General features: G+C 44.2%; 1 protein-coding gene across 2 annotated transcripts in view; it reads right to left on the bottom strand.

The window, feature by feature from the left end:
* The window catches only part of AK7 (adenylate kinase 7), a 60,599-nt gene extending 36,073 nt beyond the window's left edge, over positions 1-24,526 (bottom strand). For both annotated transcript variants that reach the window (XM_046647017.1, XM_046647018.1), the window contains exons 1-5: positions 24,411-24,526; positions 19,579-19,767; positions 13,941-14,049; positions 9,902-9,996; positions 4,568-4,678 (exon numbers count right to left, since the gene is read on the bottom strand). In XM_046647017.1, the coding sequence (XP_046502973.1) occupies positions 4,568-4,678; positions 9,902-9,996; positions 13,941-14,049; positions 19,579-19,767; positions 24,411-24,509 (603 nt within the window). In that variant the 5' untranslated portion in view covers positions 24,510-24,526. The remainder of the gene's footprint in view (positions 1-4,567; positions 4,679-9,901; positions 9,997-13,940; positions 14,050-19,578; positions 19,768-24,410) is intronic.
* Positions 24,527-26,899: the final 2,373 nt, after the last annotated feature.

Below are 26,899 nucleotides of genomic sequence, written 5' to 3'. Positions count from 1 at the left end.
GGGGTGGTTTGGGGAGATAATGCAGAAAAAAAAAAAAGAAAAATTTACAGTTTCATTCCTGTAATGTCTAACACTGTGAAGGAGTTACAAGAGCATGCCTAGAAGTGAATAAGGCAAAACTGAACATAATTTCAAGGAGAAGTGGATACGTTCACTTTACAGTGGGAGATTTTTAGTATACCCGTCTCAGTAATTGATAAATTGATAAATTAGTAAGATTTGCAAAATGCCATTAGGAAATTTGACCTAAGTAGACATATATAGAACTCAGCACAAACGGTCTGAAATACACAGGTTTTTCAAGTCCATATGGAATTTAAGATTTAGAAAAACTGGCCATGTACTATGTAGCAAAGCATGTCACCAAATCACCACCACGTGGACCACATTCTCTGACCATAAAGCAACCAAATTCGAAACGAACAATGAAAGGATAATGACTTCTCCATATATTTGGATATTTAAAAAACACTTCTCAATAACTCACAGGCCAAAAAAGAAATTATAATAGACTTTAGAAAATTTTTAGAAATTAATAGTTATGAAAATACTATTCAGGGCATTTCAAAACTTGTGGGATGCAGCTAAAACTGCGTTTAGTGGCAAATCTATGGCAAAGACTGAATATTAGTAAATTTAGCATCTAACTCAAAATGGCATAAACCCAAATTAGAAGGAAGATGTAATAATAAGGACAGAACAGTTAACGAATTAGAAAAGAAAGAGAGAGAACTAACACAGCAAAAGCTACTTCTTTAGTAATAATAATATAGAAAAATTGGTTAAGATGGATGAAGAAAAAAAGGCATAAGGCTCAAGTAAATTACCATCTTCCTTACTGATGGGGGTTTGGCTGGAGGACACTCCTTAGGTGAGCAAAGACGAGGGGCTTCCTAATCCTGAACCCCACAATAAGAAACTTTCCCTACCAGTCACAGGCAGCGCTGGAAAATTATGGACTTCTCCACAGGGGGCCTGCCCTGTAAAACTTAGGGCATGAAGAAGCTAGAACTCGTTTGCTGCACTCAGTGGGATCCCGGAGAGACCGGAGGGAGGAGGGGCCAAAGTGACATAACCACGCCCCCCAACCTACCAATCAGGTAAGTTGGTTGAGCTTCAGGAGGCGGGATAAGGAGTCAGTAAGAAGGCAGCAGTACTTAGGCAGAAGCCTCCAGGATCATCCTCGTGGGAACTAGAGGAGTGGGAAAGCAGTGATGCCCCCTCACAAATATTAGTCCATAAAGGGGAACCGAACTACAAACAGAGATTTTAAAAATCATCAAGAGAGACTTACGGACAACTTTATGTCAATTAACGTGAAAACAGCGTAAAAGGCTAATTTCTTGCCCCCACATCCCGCCACTGCCTTCACACAGTCCACGATAGTTTTACAGGCAAATTCTCTCAAATATTCAAGGGATAAGCCCATTCTCATACATATTGCAGAGAACAGAAAATTTTGTTCCCAACTAATGGTGAGGATAGTAGAAACACAATACTAAAACCAGAAAAAGACAGTATGACAAAGGAAGACGATAGGCCAATCTCACTCGGAAACTTGAATGTAAGTGCAAAAATCTCAAATATCGCGTTATTAAAGCAAATCCAGAAACGTTTTTATTAAAAAAAGTTATCATGAGTGCCTTGGGTTGGTCAGAGAATATAAGCACCAAAAGCCAGTGGGATAATTATCTATTACAACAAATTTCATAGCTTGCCGCTGAGATCTGGCAGATGATTTTGTTTCTGGGACCATATACACAATGGGTGCTCGGAGGCCACTTCATGATTTAAGTGACTTGGGGCAAAACAGACCGGCAATTCTGGTTTATTCAAATACTAATTAAAGTCAATATAACTATATTTTTGAATATTTTAATATTTAAAGTCTTAAACATTTTAAAATATTCCAAATAGTCAGCGTGACTCATTTAAAGATGGAAGCACCCAGTTAAAGCTGTGTTGGGGGTGTTAGGCAAATCAGAACTATTTAGCTAACTTGTATAATTATTAGGGCTTCCCTTTGCCTCAAAATACTAAATAAGTGCAACTTCTTGTGTTTGTAATACAGCACATGAATATAAACGTGATCGCTGCAGGTGTGGTAACAGTAGACGGACCGTGGCCGACCAGCCTCAGGAGTGCAGAGACCACATCTGTTTTGTCTGTGGCTGAGGCCAGCTCTTAGCCACAGTGCCTAGTACACTGTAGGATATAAACTGATATGTGTTAAATGATTACTTCTAGTTTATTTTAGTGAGGAAGACTGGCCCTGAGCTAACATCTGTGGCCAATCTTCCTCTTTTTCTTTTTTTTCTCCCCAAAGCCCCAGTACTTAGTTGTATATCCCAGTTGTAGGTCATTCTATTTCTTCTATGTGGGATGTCGCCACAGCACGGCTTGATGAGCAGTGCTTAGGTCTGCGCCCAGGATCTGAACTGGTGAACCCTGGCCGCCTAACGAGCACATGAACGTAACCACTCAGCCACGGGACCAGCCCCTAAATGATTACTTCTAAAGTCCTACCTACCTGATGAAAAACGCTAGGTTAAAAAAGGCTCATCGAGATGACCAAGTTGGCCACCAACCTTACCTTATTAATTGTGCAGAAAAGAGTGATTAAGAAAACTGAGGATAAAAAGAATAGATTTTTAAAATGAAATTTTGATTGCATCATCTAGAGCATGGGACAAATTTAATGTTTTTAATAATAAAAAAGATATTAAGATAATACTTCTCCAATTTAGACTGTCATTCACATCGATTATTTTTGTATGTGTGATCACATGTTCTCACCCAATGAATTAGACATAAATGATCAGGAAATCATGGATTTTCTATTTGGGGCAATGTTCCAAGTTTAATAAAATAATATAGGATTCAGAATTGGAAGGAATTTACACCGTCTAGTATAGCCCCTTCATTTTATTTATTTATTTTAACCCCCAAAGTTTAATGACTTGGCTAAGGTCACAAGGTAATGGGTAGAAAAGGGGCTAGAATCCCTGGTCCCACGTTGTTTACTTCAAATAGTTTGTACTCACGCTGTTTGTATTGTCAAAGTAAAAAAGAAAAAAAAATTTAATGGTAGGACAGGACTTGGGGACAAAGCTCTTACCGTAATATCTGCTGAGACCACTAGGTGTCATCTTAGAGCTATTATTACATATCGCTACTGCGCGTCTTCCGCTAATGGGAAAACTCCAGTGGATGGAACCTTTAGAGGTTGGGTGTTCTATGTCAGTTCTACATACATTAAATGAGGTTGATGATAATAGAACTTAATTCATAGAATTTTGAGGATTATATATGAGATACACAAGGATTGCCTGAGGTACCATAAGTAAAACATTTAGCACAGTCCTGGCACATAGGGAGCAAGCTCACAATTTTCAGCTGTTACTACTCATTCATCACCAGGGCATTCTTGTCATCTATTTTGATAAAAGATAAGAGAAATAAAATAATTTTATAATATATATGTCAAAATGACAAATTTTGCTGCAACAGAAGGCTAATAGGCTATTATTATTGTTCACATGAACTTCTCAGCTATACGTATGTTTTAATAATTGGTCACCATGGATGTGCCAGGATCAACTCTATCAAATGAGGGAGCTTTGGAGTCAGGAAAAAAATAAAAACAAAACCGGTAGGCTTTGGTGTCTGACGGATGCAGGTTTGAATCACAGCTCCACCACCTGACGCCTCTCCCACAGAGCTGCATCCGCGAAATGGGGGTGGTTATGTGTGGACACAATTCCATTGCTCTAAGGGGTAGATCAGACAGGCCAAGAAGCGCTCAGGACGGTGCTTAGTAAATCCCAGCTATGCAACCTTGAGCAGCTTACTTAACCTCTGGAAGCCTCCATCCTCATTTGTAAGATGAGGTGAACATGCACTTTTCAGAGTTGTTGCGAGAAGGAAATGAGATACCTTCCTGAAAAAGGGAAAATGTGGTTCCCTTCCTCCCCCTCTCAACTCCGAGTTATCTGCCTCCTCTGGGCTAGGCTGCTCTTCGGACCCACAGACTCCTTGGTAGGTGATGGCTAGAGCTCTGCTGGGGACCCCAGACAAGGCTTTCAACTTAATGGGCTGGACCAGAACCTGGGCCAGGGCCTAAGGACAGTGCATCTTAGGGTGAGCCTGAAGCTCAGAGATCTGTGGGTGTAAGGATGAGGAAACTAAACAAGGAGATGTTTAATGAGTTGAGATGATGTATGTAAAGCATGTGGAACAGTCATGGCCATGTGCATTGTATACTGTCTCAAAATTTTTCTTTTTCTTTTTTTGAGGAAGATTAGCCCTGAGCTAATGTCCACCACCAATCCTCCTCTTTTTGCTGAGGAAGATTGGCCCTGAGCTAACATCTGTGCCTATCTTCCTTGACTTTATATGTGGGATGCCTGCCACAGTGTGGTTTGAATAAGCAGTGGGTAGGTCTGTGTGTGGGATCCTCACTGGCAAACCCTGGGCCACCGAAGTGGAGTGTGCAAACTTAACTGCCGTGCCACCAGGCCAGATCAAAATTTTTCTTACCCTAAACACTTTGCTATTCCAGACTTACGTTTTTTCCAAATTTGAGGACCATTTTTTCAGCATTTATGTGGTCCAGAAAATTAGGATGCTGTTTTCTTCTTCGATAATCCTCTTCAGTAAATGGAATGTCAGAATCATCCTATAAAAGAAAAAAGGACAGACTTGGTGTGTTAGGGCTACATAAAACTTCTAAGCCCAAAGATGCTAGAGTGACCACGTTCCCTTACGCTCAAATAAAGCATTCTAAAAACTACTGCTTATTTTAATAGTGATTTAATGTTCTTTTTTAAAAAATTGAGATATAATTGAAATATAATGTACTCATTTTAGGTGTATAATATAATCGTTTGCTATATGTATACATTATGAAATAACTACCATAATAAGTTTAGTTAACATCCGTCATCAACATAATTACTTTGTTTTTCTTGTGATGGGAACTTTTAAGATCTACTCTCTCAACAACTTTCAAATACACAATATAATATTATTCACTGCAGTCACCATGCTGTACATTCCCGAGGACTAATTTATCTTATAAATGGAAGTTTGTAGCTTTTGACCACCTTCACTCTTTCCCCAACCCCCAGACCCCACCTCTGGCAACCACTAATCTGTTCTCTGTATCTATGAATTCTCTTTTTTTCCCCCAAGATTCCACATATAAGTGAGGTCATACAGTATTTGTCTTTCTCCTTCTGACTTATTTCACCTAGCATAATGTCCTCAAGGTCCATCCATGTTGTCACAAATGGCAGGATCTCCTCCTTTTTTATGGCTGATTGACATTCCATTGTATATACCTGCCAGAACTTCTTTATCCATTCACCTGGACACTTATGTTGTTTCATGTCTTGGCTATTGTGTAAATTATGCTGCAATGAGTATGGGGGTGCATATATCTTTTCGAGATAGTAATTTCGTTTTCTTTGGATAAATACCCAGAGGCGGAATTGCTGGACCATATGGTAGTTCTATTTTTAAGTTTTTGAGAAACCTCCATACTGTTTTCCATAGTGGCTGCACCAATTTACAACCCCACCAACAGTGCACAAGAGCTCCCTTTCTCCACATCTTCACCGACACTTGTTGTTTCTTGTCTTTTTGATAACAGCCACTCTAACAGGTGTGAGGTGATAGCTCGTTGCGGTTTTGATTTGCATTTCCCTGATGATTAGAGATGTCGAACATCTTTTCAGGTAACTGTTGGCTATCTGCGTGTCTTCTCTGGAAAAATGTCTCTCCTGATCCTCTGCCTATTATTTAATTGGATTATTTGGGGATTTTTGCTATTGAGTTGGATGACTTCTTTACTCATTTGGGATATCAACCCCTTACCAGATATACGATTTGAAAATATTTTCTCCTATTCCCTAGGTCGCCTTTTCACTTTGTGGATGGTTTCCTTTGCTGTGCAGAAGCTTTTTAGTTTGTCATAGTTTATTTTTGCTTTCACTGCCTGTGTTCTTGGTGTCAAATCCAAAAAGATCATTGCCAAGACCAGTTTGGGCTCAGTTTGCTTCCTTTTCCCTAGAAGGGGGAACCGATAAGCTCAATGGCCAGACGCTGATGACGGATATTACCTTCAGGTTTGAACTTGCGATCATAACTCTTTCTGGTACGGTGAACATCTTTGGGGAATGAGGCATTCGTAGACCTGAAGTGGTGGCACACAGAGGGCCTCATTCTATGTTTGTGCTGACCTGAGGGAGAAAGAGAGGCAGGTCTGCAGCCCCTCAGCCCCTCAGAGGCCCTGGCAGAGTTAGGTGAGTTTAACGACAATTACCAGTCGCCTGTGACACGCACAAAACTCCCAGAACAGACTATCAGCGAAACTGTTCATCACACGAGGAAAACTAAAATTCCCTTTGGGCTTTCTTCTGCTCCCAGCGTGCTTCTACTACATTTTATTTATTTATAAACTTTTTACCTTGAAATAATTTCAAATTTATAGACAGTTTGTAAAAATAATACAGAGAACTCCTACATATCCCTTACTCAGATGCCCTCACTTTTCACATTTTGCCACATTGTTTTCTCATTCTCTCTCTCTCTTCATATGTATATTTTAAGGACAAACACAAATTTTAAATAAGAGGCTTAATTCTCCCTGTTGAAAATAAGGATAGAGTTTTCTCCCTCATCAGTTGGTTTTCTTAGAGCATTTACTTTAAAACACTTGTAAGTTCTTTCTCTCTCTCTCTTTGAAATGTGCCTAAGTCCTTTTAGAAGATGAGTAAGTGTCTTGTCTGCTTTACTACTAAGAAATGTCGTCCTCAAGGACCCTGGAGAGATTTCTTTGAGATGTAAATGTCAGAGGAGACAGCACCCCTATCTTCCAGTCCCTGGGGGAGGGTAGGAGCCTCACTTTGGGGGGCTCCTTGCTCCAAGCTGCAAAAGGATCTCCTCTTACAAAGATACGAAAGTTTGCTTTTCCTCTGGATGAAGTCAGTTAGCTAACACACGTGGTCACCCCAATTACTAGGTGGATCTAGGACAAAATACGTGTGACAAATGATGCTGTCAAGTCCTCTTCCTCAGGGACTAGTTTCATGTTTTTCAGGAAAACATGTCTGTCGTGCTTGTATCTGCTTGCCTCTACAAAACGGTGGGATTCCCTTCGATCTTTGCAATCTCCCGGCGGACCACCTGTGATGCGCATGACATCCCCGTTCAACGTTTATTCAGTAAGAAAGCTGTTTTCTTTCTCTACTACCTTGTGGAGAGATTTTCTGGGTTGGGGAAAGATTTTGTTTTTAATTAGATTTCCCCAACACCACACATATTATTATCTATCTTTTCTGAACCATTTGAGAGTAGGTTGCATACATCATACTCCTTTTCTCTTTAATTTTCGGTGTGTATTTCCTGAGCACATTCTCCTAAATAGCCATGGTATGGTAAGAAAATTCAGGAAATACTGATACAGTAATTATATCCAATCCACAGCCCATGCTCCCATTTTGTCACTTGTCCCAAGTCTGTCCTTTACAGCATTTTTTCCCTCCAACATAGGGTCTCATTCTGGATCATGTATTGCACTGAATTGCCACGTCTTTTCAGTCTTCTTTATGTGGAACAGCGTTTCAGCTTTCTTTGTCTTTTATTGCCATTTTTAAAGAACGAGGACCAATTATTTAACCAAACGTCCTTCAGTTTGGCTTGGGTGAGGTTTCCACCGTGGGTTTCAGGTTTCCATGCAGCAAATCTTGCTTCCTCTATACCCGCATCTGTTTCCTCAGCCCCTTGGATTACTTCAAAGCAAATTTCAGACACAGGATCATTTCATCCATAAATACTTCATTAATTTCATTGCAGTTGAATTTATCAATTTTTTAAAATATTTAGCATTATTGGGTCTTGTTTAAGAAATCCTTCCCTATAAATTCCGTAATTTTTCTTAAAAAGTGAAAATTTTGCTTTTTACATTTAAATGTGTGCTCCGTCTGGAACTCTTTTTGTGTGGTTGAGGCAGAGAATTTTGGGGGATGATGGAAAAGTTCTATATCTTGATTGTTGTGCTTACACAAGTGTAGGCATTTTTCAAAACTTATAGATTGTACAGTAAGAAGGGTTAATTTTACTGTATGTAAATGATACCTTAATTAACCCGATTTTAAATCATCATGAGCCATTAGGGAAATGCAAATTCAAACCACAGTCAGAGGATGGGGACATTCCAAAAAGACACAGGAGCTCAACACAGGAGCCATTTCCCCATATTTTATTTGGGGAACCATCTCTTCTCTACTCTCAGTCCACCTAGTTTAGGGGGCTCATCATCCTTGCTTCTAGAAGTGGGTATATGATCCCAGGTCTGGTGCATCAGAGCTCTGCAATCGCCTGGCCACAGTGACTGGTGCAGTGTTAGGCCCATGACCTAAGACCTGGATGAATAGCATATTCCAGTCTTAGGAGGGGACTTGGCCAAAGTGGAAAAGACAATTAAAGCTCTAAGGATGTAAGCCTGGGAGCTGCTGGGGCCCAGGAGGAGGGGAGAGCTTACCTGAGAATGAAGCCTTCTCAGAGGAGAAAAGAAGCAATAGAAAAGACAGACTAGGTGAGCTCTGAGGACATTGTCTAAGCCTCTAGATTCAGCTGTGCCTGAAGTCCATTATTTGACTCATCAATTACGTGAGTCAATAAATTCCTATCTTGCTTAAGTCAGCATGATTTAGTTTATAACTGAATGAGTGGGGACAGTTAATCAGGTCAGCAAAATGGTCAGCCAGTCAAGTGACCAATGATTGTTATGTAGCCGACACTTTACGAGACACTCTGAAGGAAAGAACTATAACAGAAATAAAATGACTAGCCTGCTCCTTGAGATGACGGCAACTAAATGGAGTAGGTAAGTGACTTTACAAGAAAAAGACATGAAATCACTGGTCCTTGTCCTCAAAGATCCACCAAGGGAGAGATAATTAAACAAACAAATGGCATTTGATGCAAAAAGTGTGATAAATCCCTAAACATTTCCTTATTATAAATAACGTATTCCATCAATTCCAACATGTGCATTTTTTTTCACATTTTAATATCTCTGAAATTAGGATGTGTCTTGTAATCAATGGCTTTCTACAACTGTTGTCACCCAGGAAGCACTGCTGGTGTCTGGGTGACCTCGAGCACAACAGTTCATGTTGTCATCCCTTCGCACTGAGTTAGGCACTACACATGTTGATCTAAGTGCCTTTTTGATTGTCTTTTAAAAGATTATAGTGTGAGTCAGCACTGAGGTGAAAAGGTGGTTCACGGGCACGGAGGCACCCGAGCAGAGAAAATCTATCAGCAGAGAAAATAAGCAACGTTAGAAGAATCACTGTGAGTCCATATTTCCTTGCAAAGTCATAATCATGTGCTTTACAGGAAACCAAAGTACCTACAAATAAATGACGACTCAGGTTTTAGACGGAGTCATCGCGTGGAAACAGAGCGTAGGTGTGATTCTGAGGCGCTGGACTCTGAATAGGAAGAAGTTTGGGGAATACCATAGTCACTGTTTTGCTTATATCTTCCTTTTAATGTGTCCACAAGAATGTCTACGACAAAAAGATAGGTCTAAATAAGTCTAAAAGAGAGCTCTCAATACATTTAAAATACGAAGTGTAAGTGATCAGTAAGCGTCCTTATGGTTTAGTAGGCAGCATTTTCTTTTTCTTTTCAGTGGCATATAAAACAAAGGGGCCCCTTAGGATGGAGCATGCTTAGAGTCGATGAACAACGCTGCTGAGCGCTTCTTACGGGACAGGTCCGGGAACGCAGGAAGACACGGTTCACCGGACAAAGTTCTCTCTGCCTGCAGGTTGCAAGGACTCGAGGGCAAAACGCTGCCTAAAGGAAAAGCGGGCGCATTACTTACGGGGTCCGTGGATTTGGATCGCGCCCAAGTCATCACGGTGGACAATAAAATAAACACCTTTCGCCTTTCAAAATGGCTGACTTCTTCATTGAGTGCTGTGGGGCCAAAAAGCAGAGCGGTTATTCGGACCCGTGCCGAACGTGTTTTCGAAATCACGGAAACTGTCAGCTCCCAGTGGGACGTGGAGTTACTCCTTCTTCCGGGAGCACCTAGCGGGGCGGCGTCACCCCTGACGCTTCCCTGTCCCCTCCCCATCACTGTTCTCGGTTTTCTCCCTGCAGCCGCCTGACCTCAGCTCCAAACTTGACCCCCTTGCCATCGCCTGCCCTGCAGCAGTGTGCTTCCACTTTTGGGGAGGGCTAGTGACAGTAATAATTATAGCTGACGCGGATTGGAACGATTCGTGGACTTTATGAAATTCTTACCATTATGAGACAGGGACTACTATGATCTCTGTTTTACAGATAAGGGAACTGAGGCACAGTTTGTGCAGAATCATGGAAGGAAGTTGCGGGGCAGAGAGGCCGATGGAGGCAGCCTGGTTGCAAAGCCTGTGCTCCCCCCACGCGCGGCAGGGCCAGCTGCCTGGAGAGTGGAGCAGCAGGCCCCATCAAGGTTGGGATGGGGGCCGTGGAAGCACCAGATCAGAAGGTAAGGCCCTCCTATGATTTCCCATAAAGCAGTCCTATTTGGCTTAAACTGTCGTGGAAGGAAGTAATTTGGGGTCTGCCCACCCTTCCCACTCGGCCTGGCCCGGGGAGAGCGCCCGGGCAGGCCGTGCGGGGCTGTGGGCCATGCGGAGGGCTTGGGTAAGGCAGGGACGCTGGATGCGAACCATCTGTAGGGACGGGGATGTACGATAGCGGCGGACAGAGAGGGGAGCATTTGGTTTCCAAAGGGTTCCTCGCTTTCCGCAGGGCTCGCCACGCCGTTCGTTAAGCATTGCATCTCCTCGGACGCTTCGGCACGGGGTTCCACTGAAATATGTCTCATGACGTATAATTTTCCAGGAAAAAGAGTCTAAAGTGAGGTCTAATTAAATTGTCAGAGGATCTAAGTGACACAGTTGTCACGGTACATTTTTAGTCTCGTGAACTGATTTCTTAAACAAGCAAAAGAATAAAATGCTGATATCCTGAATCTAATAGATGCGCGACTTTCCACCCTAAGATGAGAAAGGATTATCTCACTAACTCGAAGAACACTATGTCCACATATTCAGCCCAAAGTCAAATGTTAATTTTAGCTTCTATTTTTAGTCTCTTAACAAAAATTGCCTCTTCAGTTGAATTTTGTTCTTTTACCCTGTCTGCTCAGCTGTGCCTCAGACTGTCCTGCTTTGTGACGGGTGGCACTCTTAGAGGTCCTGGAACTGGGCTGCCCTTCTTTACTTAGGATCATTTTAATGGGTCTGCAATGATCTGCTTGTTCACTTTCGAACAAGCACATTTCATCCATATACACAAATGTTTCCTTTCATTTCTAATACTGCATTCCTTTCTCCTATGTCATCTTGTCTTCCTTTGACACTCTCTGTGAAAGGTAGGAGAATTCTTTTAATATAAAGTATTTCATAATTAAATATTTAATAAATAATTAAATGTAATAATATTTATGTATTTGTAATTCTTTTAATATAAAACATGTAAAAATAATTTAATAAAACATTATTAATAAGTAAGGCATAGCCATAGGAAAAACAAAAACCCCCAAATCTAAGAATGTGCGTCAGATAAAATGACAAAGGTCCTACCCCTGTTTGCCATGGCCCCACCAAGCCTGTGCCCTCCAGGCGACCCCGATGTCAGACCCAAGGCCTCTGACTATACTTTCTTGCAGAGACAAAGACTCTAGATCTCAAAAATGAGGTAACACAGCTAAAACCTTTCCACTAAATAGAGAAGTAAAATGTTCTTTTTTTTTTTTTTGAGGATAATTAGCCCTGAGCTAACATCTGCTGCCAATCCTCCTCTTTTTGCTGAGGAAGACTGGCCCTGAGCTAACATCTGTGCCCATCTTCCTCTACTTTATATGTGGGACACCTACCACAGCATGGCTTGATAAGTGGTGCATGTCTGCACCCGGGATCCTAACCAGTGAACCCCAGGCCACGGAAGTGGAACGTGTGAACTTAACCGCTGCACCACCGGGCCGGCCCCCTAAAATGTTCTTAATTATTTAAAGCTCGTTATTAGAATGAAGAAGGAAGCAGTAAAACATACTCTACATTTAAAGCTCATGAAAAGGAAGGCAGTCTCAAAGTTTGAGAAAGGATCATGTCCCCTTGAGGGGCTGTGGGGTGCTCCTGTGAGGGGCTGAGGCTCCCCTGTGACAACAGGAAGTCAGCGGTTAATGTCTGGGATGCACAGTCAAAGGACATCAGGGCAAGCATGTTTATGTGTTAAAAAGGAACAAGTGGATGAAATGTGGTTCCTTTTGGGGATTAGGGATGAGATAGAAAGGAAAGGCAGGAAATGGGTGCTTTTCATTCTGAGCCCTACTGTGCTTCTTAATTTGCAAAACATATCCAGATTTTATTTCAGGAAAAAACTTAAAATTAAAAAAAAATGTTGCAAGTATACGTTATATAGAAAAATCAATCTTCAAAGCCTGGCACAAAATAACAACTCAGTAAACATTGGCTCTGATTATTATTTTAGGCGGTACAGTTATTTTAGAAGGTGCAATTATACATCATCTGTAAATACTTGCAAAGGGACAAAATGCAGAAAGTGGGCTTTCAAAAAGCTCTGTTGCCAAAGATGACACAATGTTCATAGTTTTGATTTATATCTCACTAAAGGAAGTTTAGGCACAAAGTTATAGATGAGAAATCAAACATTCTAAGCTCCTGAGAAGTCCCACACCTCCACGGACAGTGCTTTCCCAGCATTATTCCCTCAATATGGTACCGTCATTCCTGAGGCCCCATTCCATTTCTCTGAATTTAAGCCAAAATATAGCTTTGCTGTTGATCCTATTCAGGGGTTGGCAAAGTACTGACTGTTTTTGTAAATAAAGTTTTATTGGAACCCAGTCCATTCATTTACATATGTCTATGGCCGCCATCTTGACACAGTGGAAGAGTGGTTGGCTCAAAAGCCAAAAATATTTACTATCTGGCCCTTTACATAAAGAGTTCTCTGACCCCTGATCTAATTTGCCTAAAACAAAGATATTGAAGTCTAAAAAATATTGAAATGTAAGGTGCTCTGTGTCTTTTTGGCTGTCTCCTCTAGAATGATGATTCAAGTAAGCTAATTTGCTTTCTCCTTTGCATCTGACCTAGTAAGGAGATGACTCACAAAGAGTCATCGTGCTGTAGCTCACTCCTGGGTCTACCGGTGCCCCAAGAGTATGATCTCTTTCTTATTTGTCTTTGTATTTTCCCAGTACATTCAAGCCCACCTCCTTAAGCAGTGCGTGTGGAATGAGTAAGGTTGAATTTTGGAAGTTAATGTTTCATTTCTTTCAATGATTGAGAATATTCCATTCTTTGGAAGAATTCTATTCTATTGTTAAGGTAATTAAGCAAGGTGGCCTTTAGACTGAGGTGGTTTTATGCCCTTTGCAGCCTAGCTAAGCAAACCAAAACCTAAGTCTGTAAATGCCTCAAGGTTAAGAAATCAAAGCTTAGGGACCACCCATCACAAACAGCCACTGGGCTCTTTCACATAAGGGAAACCCTAAGCTACAGCCAATCAAATAGTTTCTTTGCCTTGCTTCCGGCTTTTCTCTATAAAAGTTTTTCCCCTGGCTCTTGTAGGTGGGGCATCCTAGCTATTTCCAGTGTGGCACTGCCCGATTCAAATCGACTTTTGCTCCAATAAATTCATAAAAATTTTAATAGGCCCCGGTTTATGTTTTAACGCCAACCACAGGCATCTTCCTTAGCCTGATTGCATTTCGTGTCTTAAGTCAGTCTCAGATCAGTTTTTTCCATGCTCCTAATTTGCTGAGCGTTCATTAAATGACTCTTAGGCAAAGTAAATTGCACAAAACCAGTGTCCCTGGAGATGAAAGAGTGCCCCTCACTGACCCGAGACTGCCCAGACAGCTTCCTCCACTTGTTGCGAGTTCTCGGTGATGTTGTAAATGATGACGTCACACTCCAGCAGGCGCAGGAGGAGGTCTTCCCGAGAGAGGGCCTGAGAAAGAAAAGTGACAGCCATTTGTTGCAAGAAGCTAACAAAGTAACCTTAATGTTTAGACGGAATGGCAATTTCCAAATTAGATGTGCTGCCTTCAAGAGTCTCAGGAGAACCAGTTGCAGAAGCATTTCTCTTTAAAATGAAATTCTGGCTCTCTTCTGTGTGTAGTTTTCAAGTAACAAAGAAGTTTATGAAAATAGCTGGGAACAGATGATTTAAAAGTGGCATAAGGATCGTAGATACTATTTCTGTGTGTTGCTTAAACCCCGATTCAGAAGGGAAGGATTAGAACACACTGGAAGAAAATGTGTGAGGCATTTAAAACGAACTCAAACTCTAGGCAAGATTATTGGAGCAATTAGATACCATGAATCACTCAGATGTGCCGACGAGCGATGAATGTGGATTGCTTCAGAAGCCTCAAGACAGAATGAATCCGTTCTCTTTCTAGATGGAAGGTACCTTATTACACTTGACAGTTGGGAATATTTTAAAAAATACAAAAACTTTTAATGGTTAAAAATACAAAGTTTTTACATTAGATAAAAGTAACTTCGGTGATCGTTGTGTTTTACCTACTTATTCTTTGCTGCGTGGATGCCAGCAACATTTCCCAATAGTGCGATACCCTGGGTGGGTATTGAGATGACCAGAAAAGGACCCTGCATTTCCAAAGCAGGGTTTGCATTTGTCGTTTATCCCATGGTGCTGAGGATCAGATATTCCCCACCAATCCTTGACCAGTTGCAGTAAAGCAGAACATTTCAGGACAAACTTGGTCTCTTACCACACAATTTAGTTGGAGAAAAAAATGAAAGTAGATGCTTTTTCCTTATGAAACAAGAGGACTACCTTGGCGAGGTCAGTGCACCCATGTTAAATTTAACAGCGTGGACTGTTGGCTTCTCCAGCCCTTTTGCATCCAGCTGTATTTGTTTCCTGGGGCTGTTGTGACAAGTAGCCCCCACTGGGCAGCTTAAACAACAGAAATTTATGGCTCCCAGTTCTGGAGGCTAAGAGTCCAAGATCAAGGTGTCAGCAGGGTGGGTTCCTCCCGAAAGCTGTGAGGGAGACTGCGCTCCATGCCTCTCTCCTAGCTTCTGGGAGTTTGCTGGTGATCTTTGGCGTTCCTTGGCTTATTGACGCATCACTCTGATCTCTGTCTTCATATGACGTTCTTTCTGTGTGCATGTCTGGGTCCAAATTTCCACTTTTTATAAGGACATCAGTCATATCGGGTGAGGGGCCCACCCTAACGACCTCCTTTTAACTTGATTTCCTCTGTAAAGACCCTATCTCCAAATAAGGTCGCATTCTGACGTACTGGGCGTTAGGTCTTTAACATATAACTTTTTTGAGGGGACACAATTTAATGCATAATACCATCCACTCAGTGTCTTTTCTGGACCGAATGTGCAAGAGGGAAGACACTGGAAATGCTGATCCAAACGTCGACTTTTACTTTGTCAATAGCATGGCAATGTGAGAGGACTCTACCTGCCCAGTACACCCAGAACTGATCGAGCTTCAGGAATGACACATGAAAGAAAGGACACTGGAGGAATGGGAGAAATCGAAGAGATGGGTTCCAGACGCGGTCCAAGAGAAAGAAGATGAAGCATCTGTGATTCCAGACTGTAAGAGCACGTGAGAATGGTGTCCAAGGAAACACACGCACACCTGTTAAATCATAGTTGGACGGGGTTAGGATGAAACAGCCATGTTTTCAAGAGAATAGTCCTCTCCAGGTGTTGGGTGACCACTTTCATGCATTCATTTGTTCACCCGACATCCGTGGGTGAACATCTGTGGGTTCAACAAACATCTGTAGGCACTGTTTTTGACCCTAAGAATAGAGGCAAAAATAAATAATATATGGTTGCTGATGCTAAGGAGCCGTAGGTGTGTGTGTGTTATTGGGAAAACTTTTAGCAAATAGTTATAGTCTAATGTAGGCAAGGATACAACTAAGCACGTATGATGCTTTTGTACAAATGAGAAAAAGGCGGCCTGCTCTTGGGGAAAAATTGTGAGAAGGAACACACTCTGGGGCACAGTATAGCCCGTAGGACAGGTCACTTTTCAGTCCTCATTAGCCAGGCACTGTTGTGCAGTGTGCACCCTGTATGGCCTTACATGGCAGCCCCCAATTTGGAAATAGCTACCATGGAGGTAGATTTCAGGTTCAGTGGACCAGGAGGAATATGTGCTTGTGGCTCATAGGAGTTGACATTTGAGCTAGGTTAGAAGAGTGAATATGAGCTTACTCAGCAGAGCCTGGGATGCTCAGGGAACGGCAGGCAGTTGGCTGAGCTGGGCAGAGGCGCATTTCACAACCTGGACCAGCCTGATGTCTTCCATCCTTCATTCTCTCTCCCCTTTCATGCCACCCTCGCTTCTTCCTCTTGGCTCCCCAGAACCCACGCTCTAGCTATGCCGTTTCTTTCTATTCCAAAGCACACTGTATGGTTTCCTAGTGTCCCCCACCTCGTGTGGCATTTCCTTGCTCCCTTATCTGCTTGGCAAGCTCTGCTCAGCCTTGGGTGCTAGCCTCCATCCCAACGTCTCCAGCAGACCCAGCCTCCCAAAGGAGGGCCATCTGCAGGACTGTGCTGATGGGGGCTCTGGAATCTCCAGACCAGAGCTGCAGAGGGGGCCTTGACGGGTGTGGTAGGGAGGCGCTTGAAGCTCCGCCGCCTGGCTCTCCAGATAAGACTGAAAACTCACGTCCCGCCCTTTCAGAGTGCTGTGTGCACATGCTGTCGTCATGTTTACCGTGCTGTCCTGGATCGACTAGCATGAGTCGCAGAGTCCCTGCTGGGCTGCGAGCTCCGTGTTCATCTGCGGATCTTTAGGGTGCTGAGTGCACACTCAGTGATGCAAATTCAGGTACAAATAGCGAGAGAAGCTGGAGATCTGAACCAATGCACATGGCGGCGAGAACAGAAGGAGGCTCTGCTTAGCGATTAGAGAGGCAGGTTGAGCATCCTTTTTTTTTTTTTTTAAAGATTTTTTTAAAATTTTTTTCCTTTTTCTCCCCAAAGCCCCCCAGTACATAGTTGTATATTCTTCGTTGTGGGTCCTTCTAGTTGTGGCATGTGGGATGCCGCCTCAGCATGGTTTGATGAGCAGTGCCATGTCCGCGCCCAGGATTCGAACCAACGAAACACTGGGCCGCCTGCAGCGGAGCGCGCGAACCCAACCACTCGGCCACGGGGCCAGCCCCAGGTTGAGCATCCTTTGACCAAGAGAGTATGCGAGGCAGCGGGGAGCCAAGAGCTTTCAGCCCTGGTGGGGTGAGCACGTGACGAATGGTATAAAGGACTGTTGAGTGTCTACAAACGTCCATTTCCTCTTCCTCTTGTCCAACAGAACCCTAATTTTGTTCAGACACTCCCCTTCTCAGCCTCTGGGAAATTAACTCCATCCTCTAGCATAAGGGATGGGCCTTATTGATCTAAGGGCAAGTGCTTGGTTCAGGAATGGGCATGTGGCTCAATTTAAGACAGCGAGATTCAAGATGTTTGCAGGAGGCTGCTGGAATGTTTATCCTCCTTTCTCTGAGATGTTCTGAAAGTCTCTTCATCGGGGTGTTGCTCTGTATGAATGTAAGGCCCTGGACTGTGCTGCTGGCCTGAGGATCAAGTCACCCTCAGAGGAAGGCAGAGCCCAGGAAGGGGCAGGAAAAGGAGCTGCTGCCCCTGGATCATGCCAGCCCTGAAGCTGGCTCTCCCTTGAGACCACCAGCCATATAAGCTGATGAATTTCTTTATTAAACCAGTTTCCATTGCTTTTTTTTTCTTTTACTTGCAGCATCAAACGGCCCCAATTGATATAGTCAGCAAGGTCCTTAATAAAAATTAGGAGTGCAAAGGGCAGAGTGGTTTTGTAGAGTACTGTAATAAACTTAATTGGGGGGATGTTGATTTAGAGATGCCTGCAGGACATCCGGGTGGGTGGGCCAGGAGGCTGTTGGGTTTGTGAATCCACAGAGCTGAAGACAGATTTGAAAGGCACTGGCTTGTATGCGGGAGCTGAAGCCAGAGGACTGGATAAGATTTAGGAAGAACAACTATTACGAGGAAGGAGGGAGCTCTGGGGAAAAAAAGGAGCTGGTGCAAGAATCCAGGAAGGAGCGCATGGACGCATCGGGGAGATCAGGGGCAATGGCTGCAGAAGGAGGAAGGAGAGTTTCTCCTGGGAAGCCGGGTAGGACAGGCCCTTGGGAATTAGGAGCTCACTGGTGTCATTGGTCAGGGTCTTGCCTGTGAAGTGGTGGGGACAGAGCCTGCCAGCACCGGACAGATTAGGGCCTGGGGATGCAGGAGTGCGGCCTACAAATGTGGCTGGTCCCTCTCTGAAGTTCAGTGGTAGCAGGAGCCAGGGGGAGAGACAGAGGCTGGCAGCCGGCAGAGTGGCCAAATTAAGTGTTTTTACAGTGGGAAAGATTTGAGCGTATGCATAGGTGGAAAGAAAGAAGCCAGTGTCGAATGAAGATCCAGAAGGGTGTGAAAGAGGGTAAGTGGTGAAGAAAGTTCCCGAAGGTGGCGGGAGGGGACGCATTCATTCATTTCACAAATGTTTATTGAGGGCCACTTTCTGCCAGTTGCTGTGCTAAATGCGGAATGCAGGGACAGAAGGGGAATAAATGGGGCGGACCCCTGCTCTCAAGGAGCTGATCAGTTATGGTCGGAGGGACCCGCAATAGACAGACGATAACAATGGCTGTGAAAAGAGTTATGATCTAGGAAGGTAAAGGATGCTATGGGAGCACAAGAGAAGAGCTCAGAATCCAAACTAGGAGTGGGGAAGTGGGAATCACGGAGGGCTTCCTGGAAGAGGTGACCTCCTGAGTTAAATCTTGAAGGATGAACAGGGCTGGCTGGGGGAGGGAAGAGGAAAGGCTATTCCTGTATGTGCAAAGCTGTTTCGTGGGGCCTGGAGAGTAGCAGGCAGGGCGATGGGAGGGGTTGGCCTGGGAGGGAGCCCCCTCTTGGAGCTATTTAAAGGTCTCAGGACAAGGACTGTGTAGAATTTGTCACATGGAGGGAGCAGCGCTTCTCAATAAGACAGCCTGTGATGATGTGTTATTCCTGAGTGACCTATTACTAAAGGAGATGTCTCCTTCACAGATGGCACCCACCGTGGCCCAGACTGGTGCTAGGGTGATGCAGGGCAGAATATATTTTAAACACAGTATAGAGAATTCTCTGAGTCTGAAAGTTCAAAGGAGATGTGTCCTTTCCAAGAACATTGCATGTAAATTCTGTCCTTCAGGCAAACACGTAAAGTGGAGACCACAGTGGTTCATCTCCATCAGAGGAGAAGGTCCTCTCCCCGTCCGCACCCCACCCCCGTCCCCGCCTCCCGGCTCCCCTGCATCCCGGTCCCTCGTCATCCCCTCCCCTCGCCCCCCCCACAGAAGAGAGGGGAGGAGAAGCAGAGTAACGACACACTGTAAGACGTTGGAGCGGAAGGCGAGTCTTCCGTTTGTCTGTCTACTCCTAGCAAGCCCCCCGTACTTACACTGTACGTCTCCACCGCGAAGGTGGGCCGCGGGTTTTCGGGCTTGGAGAGCGTGCCCACGATCTGGAACGTGCCTTCCTTCAGTTTGACTGAGGAGGGTTCCTGCATAGCTGACTTGCTTTCATCTTCCTCTTCCTCTTCTTCTGTAATTTCTTCAAGTGAAGCCCCGACTACACAGTTCGATAGAAACTGCAAGAAAACAGAAATTTCCCCACTACTAAGAACAACTTAGAGGGAGGGCAGTCGGTGGATGAGGATTCTGGAGATGAACCTTTATTGAAGGCTTGCTGGAGGTGCCCACGTGCGGAGCAAAGGCCTTGCACACGGGGATCTCACTGAATGGATCTTAGCCCCACAGCAACACGGTGAAGTGGGTACTATTATGATTCCCCTTGTCATAGATGAGGAACTCAGGCTCAGAGAGCTTAAAGAACTTGTCAAGGATACGATCCTGCTCTGGCAACAGGCAGAGCTCGGCTATAGCCGCCACTTCTCTAATAGAAATGCAGAAACGTAATGTGGGCCGCTCAGATGGTTTAAATTTGCTAGTAGCCACGTGAACGGAAGGAAAAAGAAACAGGTGCAATTAATTAATGTTTTATTTAACCCAATATATCCAAAATATTAGCGAGTTAACACGTAATCAACATAAAAATTATTAGTAAGATATTTTATATATTTTTTTCATATTAAACCAGTGGAATTCGAGGTGCATTTCTATGCTTACGGCACGTCTCCATTTGGGCTCGCCACATTTAAATATGTGGCCAGTGGCTGCCTCAGTGAATAATGAAACAGAATGAAGTTGGCAAAGTTATGTTTCTTTTTTTATGAAAGTTTTCCTTGGGAGTAGTTCACGCAGTATTAAAGAGTTTCATATATATATACTTTTTATACAGAAATAAAAATAATTTATCTTAATTTATATATTAAACGTAATGTGTTTAATAACATAAAATAATCATGACATTATCACACCTTGGGGAGTAAAAATGTACCAAAACCAACCAAACATAAAGTCCCACCTCATTTATTTTGATAAAAAACAGTCCAAGTTAGGATGCAAGGTTGTCGGGTTCACTCTCTTATTGGAATATATTTCTCTCAAGTAGGTCATCTGTGTTTTCATTTCTCTCTCAAACATACGTGTTCAATTTTATTATCCCATTTCACAGACAAAGAAATTGGTGCCCAGCAGTAAGTAACTTCCCAAGACCGCATGGGCAGGGACCTTCTGATACCCAAGGCTGCACACGTGCCACACCCCACCACGCTACTCCCTCCCAGGGACCTGGGCAAGAAGGGGCTGAGGTGGCATTGCCCAACTGGGCTGTAAGCCTGAAGACAAGAAATGTGGCTTCTATTTCTTTTTTATGATTTGTTGGGCCCCAGGGCAGACCGTCCCCAAATCTGCCACAATGGCATATTGATTATTTTGTATTAAAGTTGCTTGAGGGGCCAGCCCAGTGGCGCAGCGGTTAAGTGCGCATGTTCCACTTCGGTGGCCTGGGGTTCACTGGTTCGGATCCCGGGTGCAGACATGGCACTGCTTGGCATGCCATGCTGTGGCAGGCGTCCCACATATAAAGTGGGCATGGATGTTAGCTCAGGGCCAGTCTTCCTCAGCAAAAAGAGGAGGATTGGCAGCAGTTAGCTCAGGGCTAATCTTCCTCAAAAAGGAAAAAAAAAGTTGCTTGAGAAGCAGCCAAGGCAAAAAGGGCATTTTGACTCTCCTCTCTCTGCTCCCCCTGAAAGCAGGAAATAAATCTCGCATATGAAAGACACCCTCCTCACACCAGGATAGAGTAACATCCTTATCACCAGAGCAAAGAAGCCTGTATAGAGAAATCTTGCTCCTTTTTTTTTTTTTTTTACTAATTTACTACCTCAAACCCAAATTCTGCTTAAATTTCTTACTAATTAAGCACCCAAACCTAAGTTTCTTTGTCCTTTTAAATCCTCACAAATTTATTATTTCTTTATGTAAAAAGGTATAAAAGCTGCCTGCTTTGGTCATTTCTCTGAGAGTCATTTTTATGATCTCCCATGCATACATATTAAATTGGTTTTTCTCCTAGTGATCGGTCTTGAGGTTTTTTATTAGTCCAGCCAGAAGAACTCAAGAGGGGTAGGAGGAAAATTCGCCCCCCACCCCGACAGCTTCAATTCCCACTCCCATGTGGCTTAGTACATATCACAGCAATTACTTGGAATTTGAGAAAGAGAGGTCCTGGATAGTGAAGGAATAACTAGAAAATTCATTATTGAAAAACTTTTGAGAAAGATCTCTGATACCAAAAGAAAAAGTTTTAGTATAAAAATAGTATGTTGTCAGAAATAATCAGAGACCAAACGGGGGTAAAGTAAAAAGTTCAGTTCTCTTCTCTCCCTCCTTCCTAACGTCAGTCATGTCACCTCGCTTTTCAAATACTGCAGCGGCTTTCATTGGATTTAGCATATAAACCCAACTCCTGACCCGCACAGTCTGGGCCTTTGTGCTTGACTCTGCTTCGTTAATTAATGCAACAAGTATCGATAAAGTGTTAATGTTGACCAGGTGCGAGGCACTGATCGTTGCTGAGCAGGGCCACACGCTGACTTTCATGGGCATTTTCCACCATAAAAAATATTAAAAATTCTATTTTATGACTGTCTTGCTATAAAGACACACAATCTTTGACTCTAAAATTTCATTTGCTTCTTTCTGACTTCAAAAGAAATTAGAACATTTTTGTGGGCCCCAGTCTCATGGGCCCCGGGCACTGTGCCTGCTGCACCAATGACGTCAGCCCTGGAGCCCCCGGTTCCCTGCCACCCTTGCCACTCTGACCTCTGAAAACACCAACCTGACTCTCACCTCAGAACCTTGGCCTCTGCTGTGCCTCCTGAGAACCAGTTCCTCCAGCTTCATCCTCATCGCATGTATGTCAGACTAAATGTCTCCTTTCAAGAGAGCCCCTTCATGCGACTCTAAAGCAGTTGTTCCCACCCACCGGTCAACATCCACGCTCTCTTTCCTTCAGCGTACTTATCACACATTGAAATATCTCATTTATTCTAAAAATTATTTATTGTCTGTCTCCTTCCGGAGAGGCAGGGTCCTTGAGGGCAGAAACCTGTTTTGGTCTTATTCACTGTGTAAGTTCTCTGTGCCTGCCATTTAGTAGGTGTTCATGACTGAATGAACCCCATCCTCCAGAGGGGATAATAGTTAAGTTTCTTGGGTATGCTTTGAGACATTTTCTGCATATAGATATTTTCGGTGTGATTGATCCATCTATCTTCTCTACATCTGTATCAAACTTTTTGAGACACAAATAAGTTCATAGTACACCTGTCTTTTTAATGTTTTCATTCTTCAAAAAAAAACCCACCTTGTTATTGTTTTAGTTTTGTGTGTGCCCTTTTCCCTTCTTTCCCCCCTTTTCTGGTAATGGAGAAGATATATCACGTGTCTTTAGTCCCTTCTACTAGATATATATCATATATAATATCACAAATATTGTTTATCACATCTAATTACATGCTATATATAAAATATACTATTTTTACATATAAATTATATATCTGAACCTGTATATTTTTGACTGATCAACTTTAGGTGGTGTACTGGGTTGAATAGTGTTCTCCTGCTCCCCCCAGCCCCCAAATTCCTGCCCACCTGGAACCTGTGAATGTGACCATATTTGGAAACAGAGTCTTTGCACATCAAGTGAAAATGAGGTCATAGTGGATTGGGGCAGGCTCTAATCCAGTGGCTAGTGTCCTTATAAGAAGAAGGAAGTCTGGACACAGAGACACTCAGGGGAGAATACTCTGTGAAGATGGAGGCAGAGATTGGAGTGGTGAGTCTATAAGCCAAGGGATGCTAAGAATTGCCAACAACCACCAGAAGCTAGGAGAGAAGCATGGAACAGATTCTCCCCTGCAGCCTCTGGTAGGAACCAACCCTGCCAACATCTTGATTTTGGACCTCTGGCCTCTAGAAGAGGGAGAGAATAAATTCCGTTGGTGGTGGTAATTTGTTACCACAGCCCTAGGAAACCAATACAGACGGTATGCACTGTAGCCTCATCCTATTTTAGGCAGCTTGTGTTGTCCGAAAGTGTGATCATTATAGCCTCGCAGAAATATGCCCAGGGTGGGGCTAGACTTCTGCGTAGCTCCAGGGGGCAGAATGAAGATCAGCGACTCCTACTCAGGGGAATGATAAAATTATGGCTTTCTTTTGACTACTGAGCATTTTAAGATGAAGGGTGCCAGCGTCCTCTTTTTGAATATCTTCATTTTCGAGGGCTAAAGATGGAGAAGGGTGAGGAAGCTTAATGGGAGTCAGGGCCCAAAACAGTGCCGGGCACATAGACGCTGAGACCGCATGTTGAAGGGGTGGATGAAGGAAAAACGCTCGGTGGGGGATAGAACCGCTGGATTCATCTGTCAGTTGCCTGCTTCAGATGCGGTGGCAGAGGGGAAGGAGAACCTAGTTAGGAGGCCAGAGACCCGGGCTCTATGTCCAGGTCCAGGTCCTGTCCCCAACTCGCTGTGTGATCTCTGGCAAGCCCCTGTCTCCCTCTGAGCCTCAGTTTCCCCTCATTAACGGAAGAGGAGCGGGGGCTGCACCGGCGATCTGCAAACACCTGGGCTTCCAGGTGGGGCGCTTGTGTACCCTGGGTGCGGACTGGGGTCCAGGGAGCATAGGCCGTGCGCAGGACCAGGGACGCTCCCTTAGGGGAGGCCCTGACACCGCCCAGTGGCTCAGGCTCCCGCTGGTTCCGGGGGCCGGGCGCGGGGGACTGGGAGCTGGGGTCCTGCTCTGACCCGCCGCCGCTCACCTTGCCGATGTTTCCGCTGCTGTATGTGTCCAGCAGGTTTATAAAGACCCTCTGGATCCGCGGAACTTTCTCCGTCGGGGCAGCAACTTTGTTCGCCATGGTGGTAGCCGCGCTGGTTGCTAAGGAGAAAGCGTCGCTTTGGTTGCCAAGGAGGTGGGGTCGGGGCCCGGGGCCCGCCGGGACGGGAGGCTCTCTGGGGGCGGGGCCTAGGGCGTTGGGCGGGGCGTCCGGGGGGGGGGGGCCGCCGGGTTCCCGGGCTGGGCGGGCTCTGCGGGCCTGGGGCCGGGCGGGGGTCCCGCGCGAGGGCTGCTGGCAGCGCCGCGTGCGTGCAGCCCGGGCCCCACTCTGCCCTGCTGCACGCTACGTGTCCTCGGGCGTCCTCTTTCGGATCCTTGCCACAGGAGGACGTGTGATCTTGTTCCCTTACATCTCTTTCTTTCAGACACTCTGGAAACACGTTCCAGAGTCCAGTGGACAGAGAGGACTAAAAATATTGATGAATCTGATGAAAAGGTAAATAAAGCCCGCAGCCCACCTCTTCTGAAATGTTGGAGTTAGTTAACGGTCCCCCGTGGGATGGTCTGACCAGGAGACGGTCCCACTGCAAAGAAGAGCTGTTGCCATGGAGTTTCGGGTCTAGGACAACCGAACGACGGCATGTGTGGTCCCCACTGTGCAGCCGGATGCCGCTTGGTCCACGGGGCTCAACTGGCTTAGGGGTCCTTTCGAAGCAGTTCCAGAAAGACCTCTGGGGGTGGGGTGGGCTGGGGGCGGCTAGAGGCCACGTGCCGGGCAGTCACCCACATTCACAAAAGGGTGGAATTTAGATTTTGACCTTTCCAAATGAGATATACGTGCGGTTGGCGAGATAAACCGACAATTAAAAGATGATGTTGAACTTGTCTTATCACAGGACCACAAAGGTCGTGGTGGACTGGCAATACGTCTTGCCATTTTCTTGGAATAGCCGGATTCTATTGAAATATTTTTGTGCTTTAAACACTATATAGGCACTTAACACACACAACAGTTTTTTCGTATTTTTTAAAATACTGATTGCTTCAAAAAATGGAGGTGGCCCGGGAGTTCCAGACAGCTTGGGGGCTTCTGGGCACTCAGGAGCTTTGGCTTTGAGTTCCTGCTCTGCAGCCATTTGTGGAAGCCTGGGACCAATCTTGTGACCTTCTCCAAGCTGTTAAATTGGCTGTAAAACAGGATGAAACCGCCAGCCTCGCAGGGCTGTTAGGATTAAGTAAGATGTGTATGAAAGCAGTTTAGTCAGCGGTCTTCAAAGGTGAAATTGTTTCTTTTTCGCTGCAAGGCTAAGGCATACTTCTGCAAATGGGGAGCCTTTTCCTTCAATTTTTCTGGTTCCCACCCTCCTTTTGTTTTCATCCATGTCTCATTAAAACTTCGTTTTGATAAAATAATTAACACTGAAATTTTGCAAACTCAATTTGGGAACAGCTTGCTCATAGCAACATTCTTTTTTTAAGATTATCAACAAGAGAGTGTCGATTTAAATGTAAAAATACTCATGCAAGACCAGTGCAAAACTTGATGGAATAAATATTCTTCAGCATTCTTTCAAATGACTAGTAAGATCAAATATTCTAGAATTCACTAGATGCCTCATTTCCGGATTTTGTTTACCCCCCCCCTTTTTTTTGGTGAGGAAGATTGGCCCTGAGCTAACATCTGTGCCAATCTTCGTCTATTTTGTATGTGGGACGCCACCACAGTGTGGCTTTTATGAGTGGTGTGTAGGTCTGCACCCAGGATCCAAATCTGCGAACCCCAGCCGCCTGAAGCAGAGCTTGCAAACTTAACCACTACGCCACTGGGCTGGCTCCTAGTTTGTCCGTATTGATAGGCAGTTAAGCAGCAACGTACTTTGAAAAGTTATTCAACTGGTCATCCTATTATAAAATCGAACTCACCTTTGTTTTATTTTTGTTTGCACTATTGATAGCAAGTAGATAAGCTAGCACCATAGTCAGAAGGGGATGGCTTCCAGAGAAATTTTATATCTATCATATTGGTAGGTAGGAAGGGAGATTCTATTGATTAATTCTATTGTACCACCTAACCTTTCTTTTACTGTTATTCCTTTCCTCTTTCAAAATCAGCTTTCATATAACCGAAGTTTGGGTGATGTTTTATTAACATGTACTGTATGGGGAGAGTGGGGAGTCCGAAGACCTGGGTTCTGCCTAACTCAGCCGCTCACAAGCGGACTGCTGAGCAAGTCCCTCAGTCTGTCCAAGCCTCAGCTATGTCATCCACAAAACAAAGGGGTTGAAGGCAGAGTTCTCAGGTCAACACGGCACATTATCAGAATCTGTGTTTTCCTACTCTGTTCCCCCTTAGCAATCAAACAGCACATTTTGTGTTTTTGAACACTGGAGAGAGAATAGTGCAGTGTTGTGATGGAGGAAGCTAGGGATCAGTACACCATTAGCTGCTGCTGATTTGCTGTGTGGGAAGTC

This window comes from Equus quagga, chromosome 20 (genome assembly GCF_021613505.1).
Source record: "Equus quagga isolate Etosha38 chromosome 20, UCLA_HA_Equagga_1.0, whole genome shotgun sequence".
Lineage (NCBI taxonomy): Eukaryota > Metazoa > Chordata > Mammalia > Perissodactyla > Equidae > Equus > Equus quagga.
Note: the sequence above shows the minus strand (reverse complement) of the source record. Positions and strands in the feature narration are given on the sequence as shown.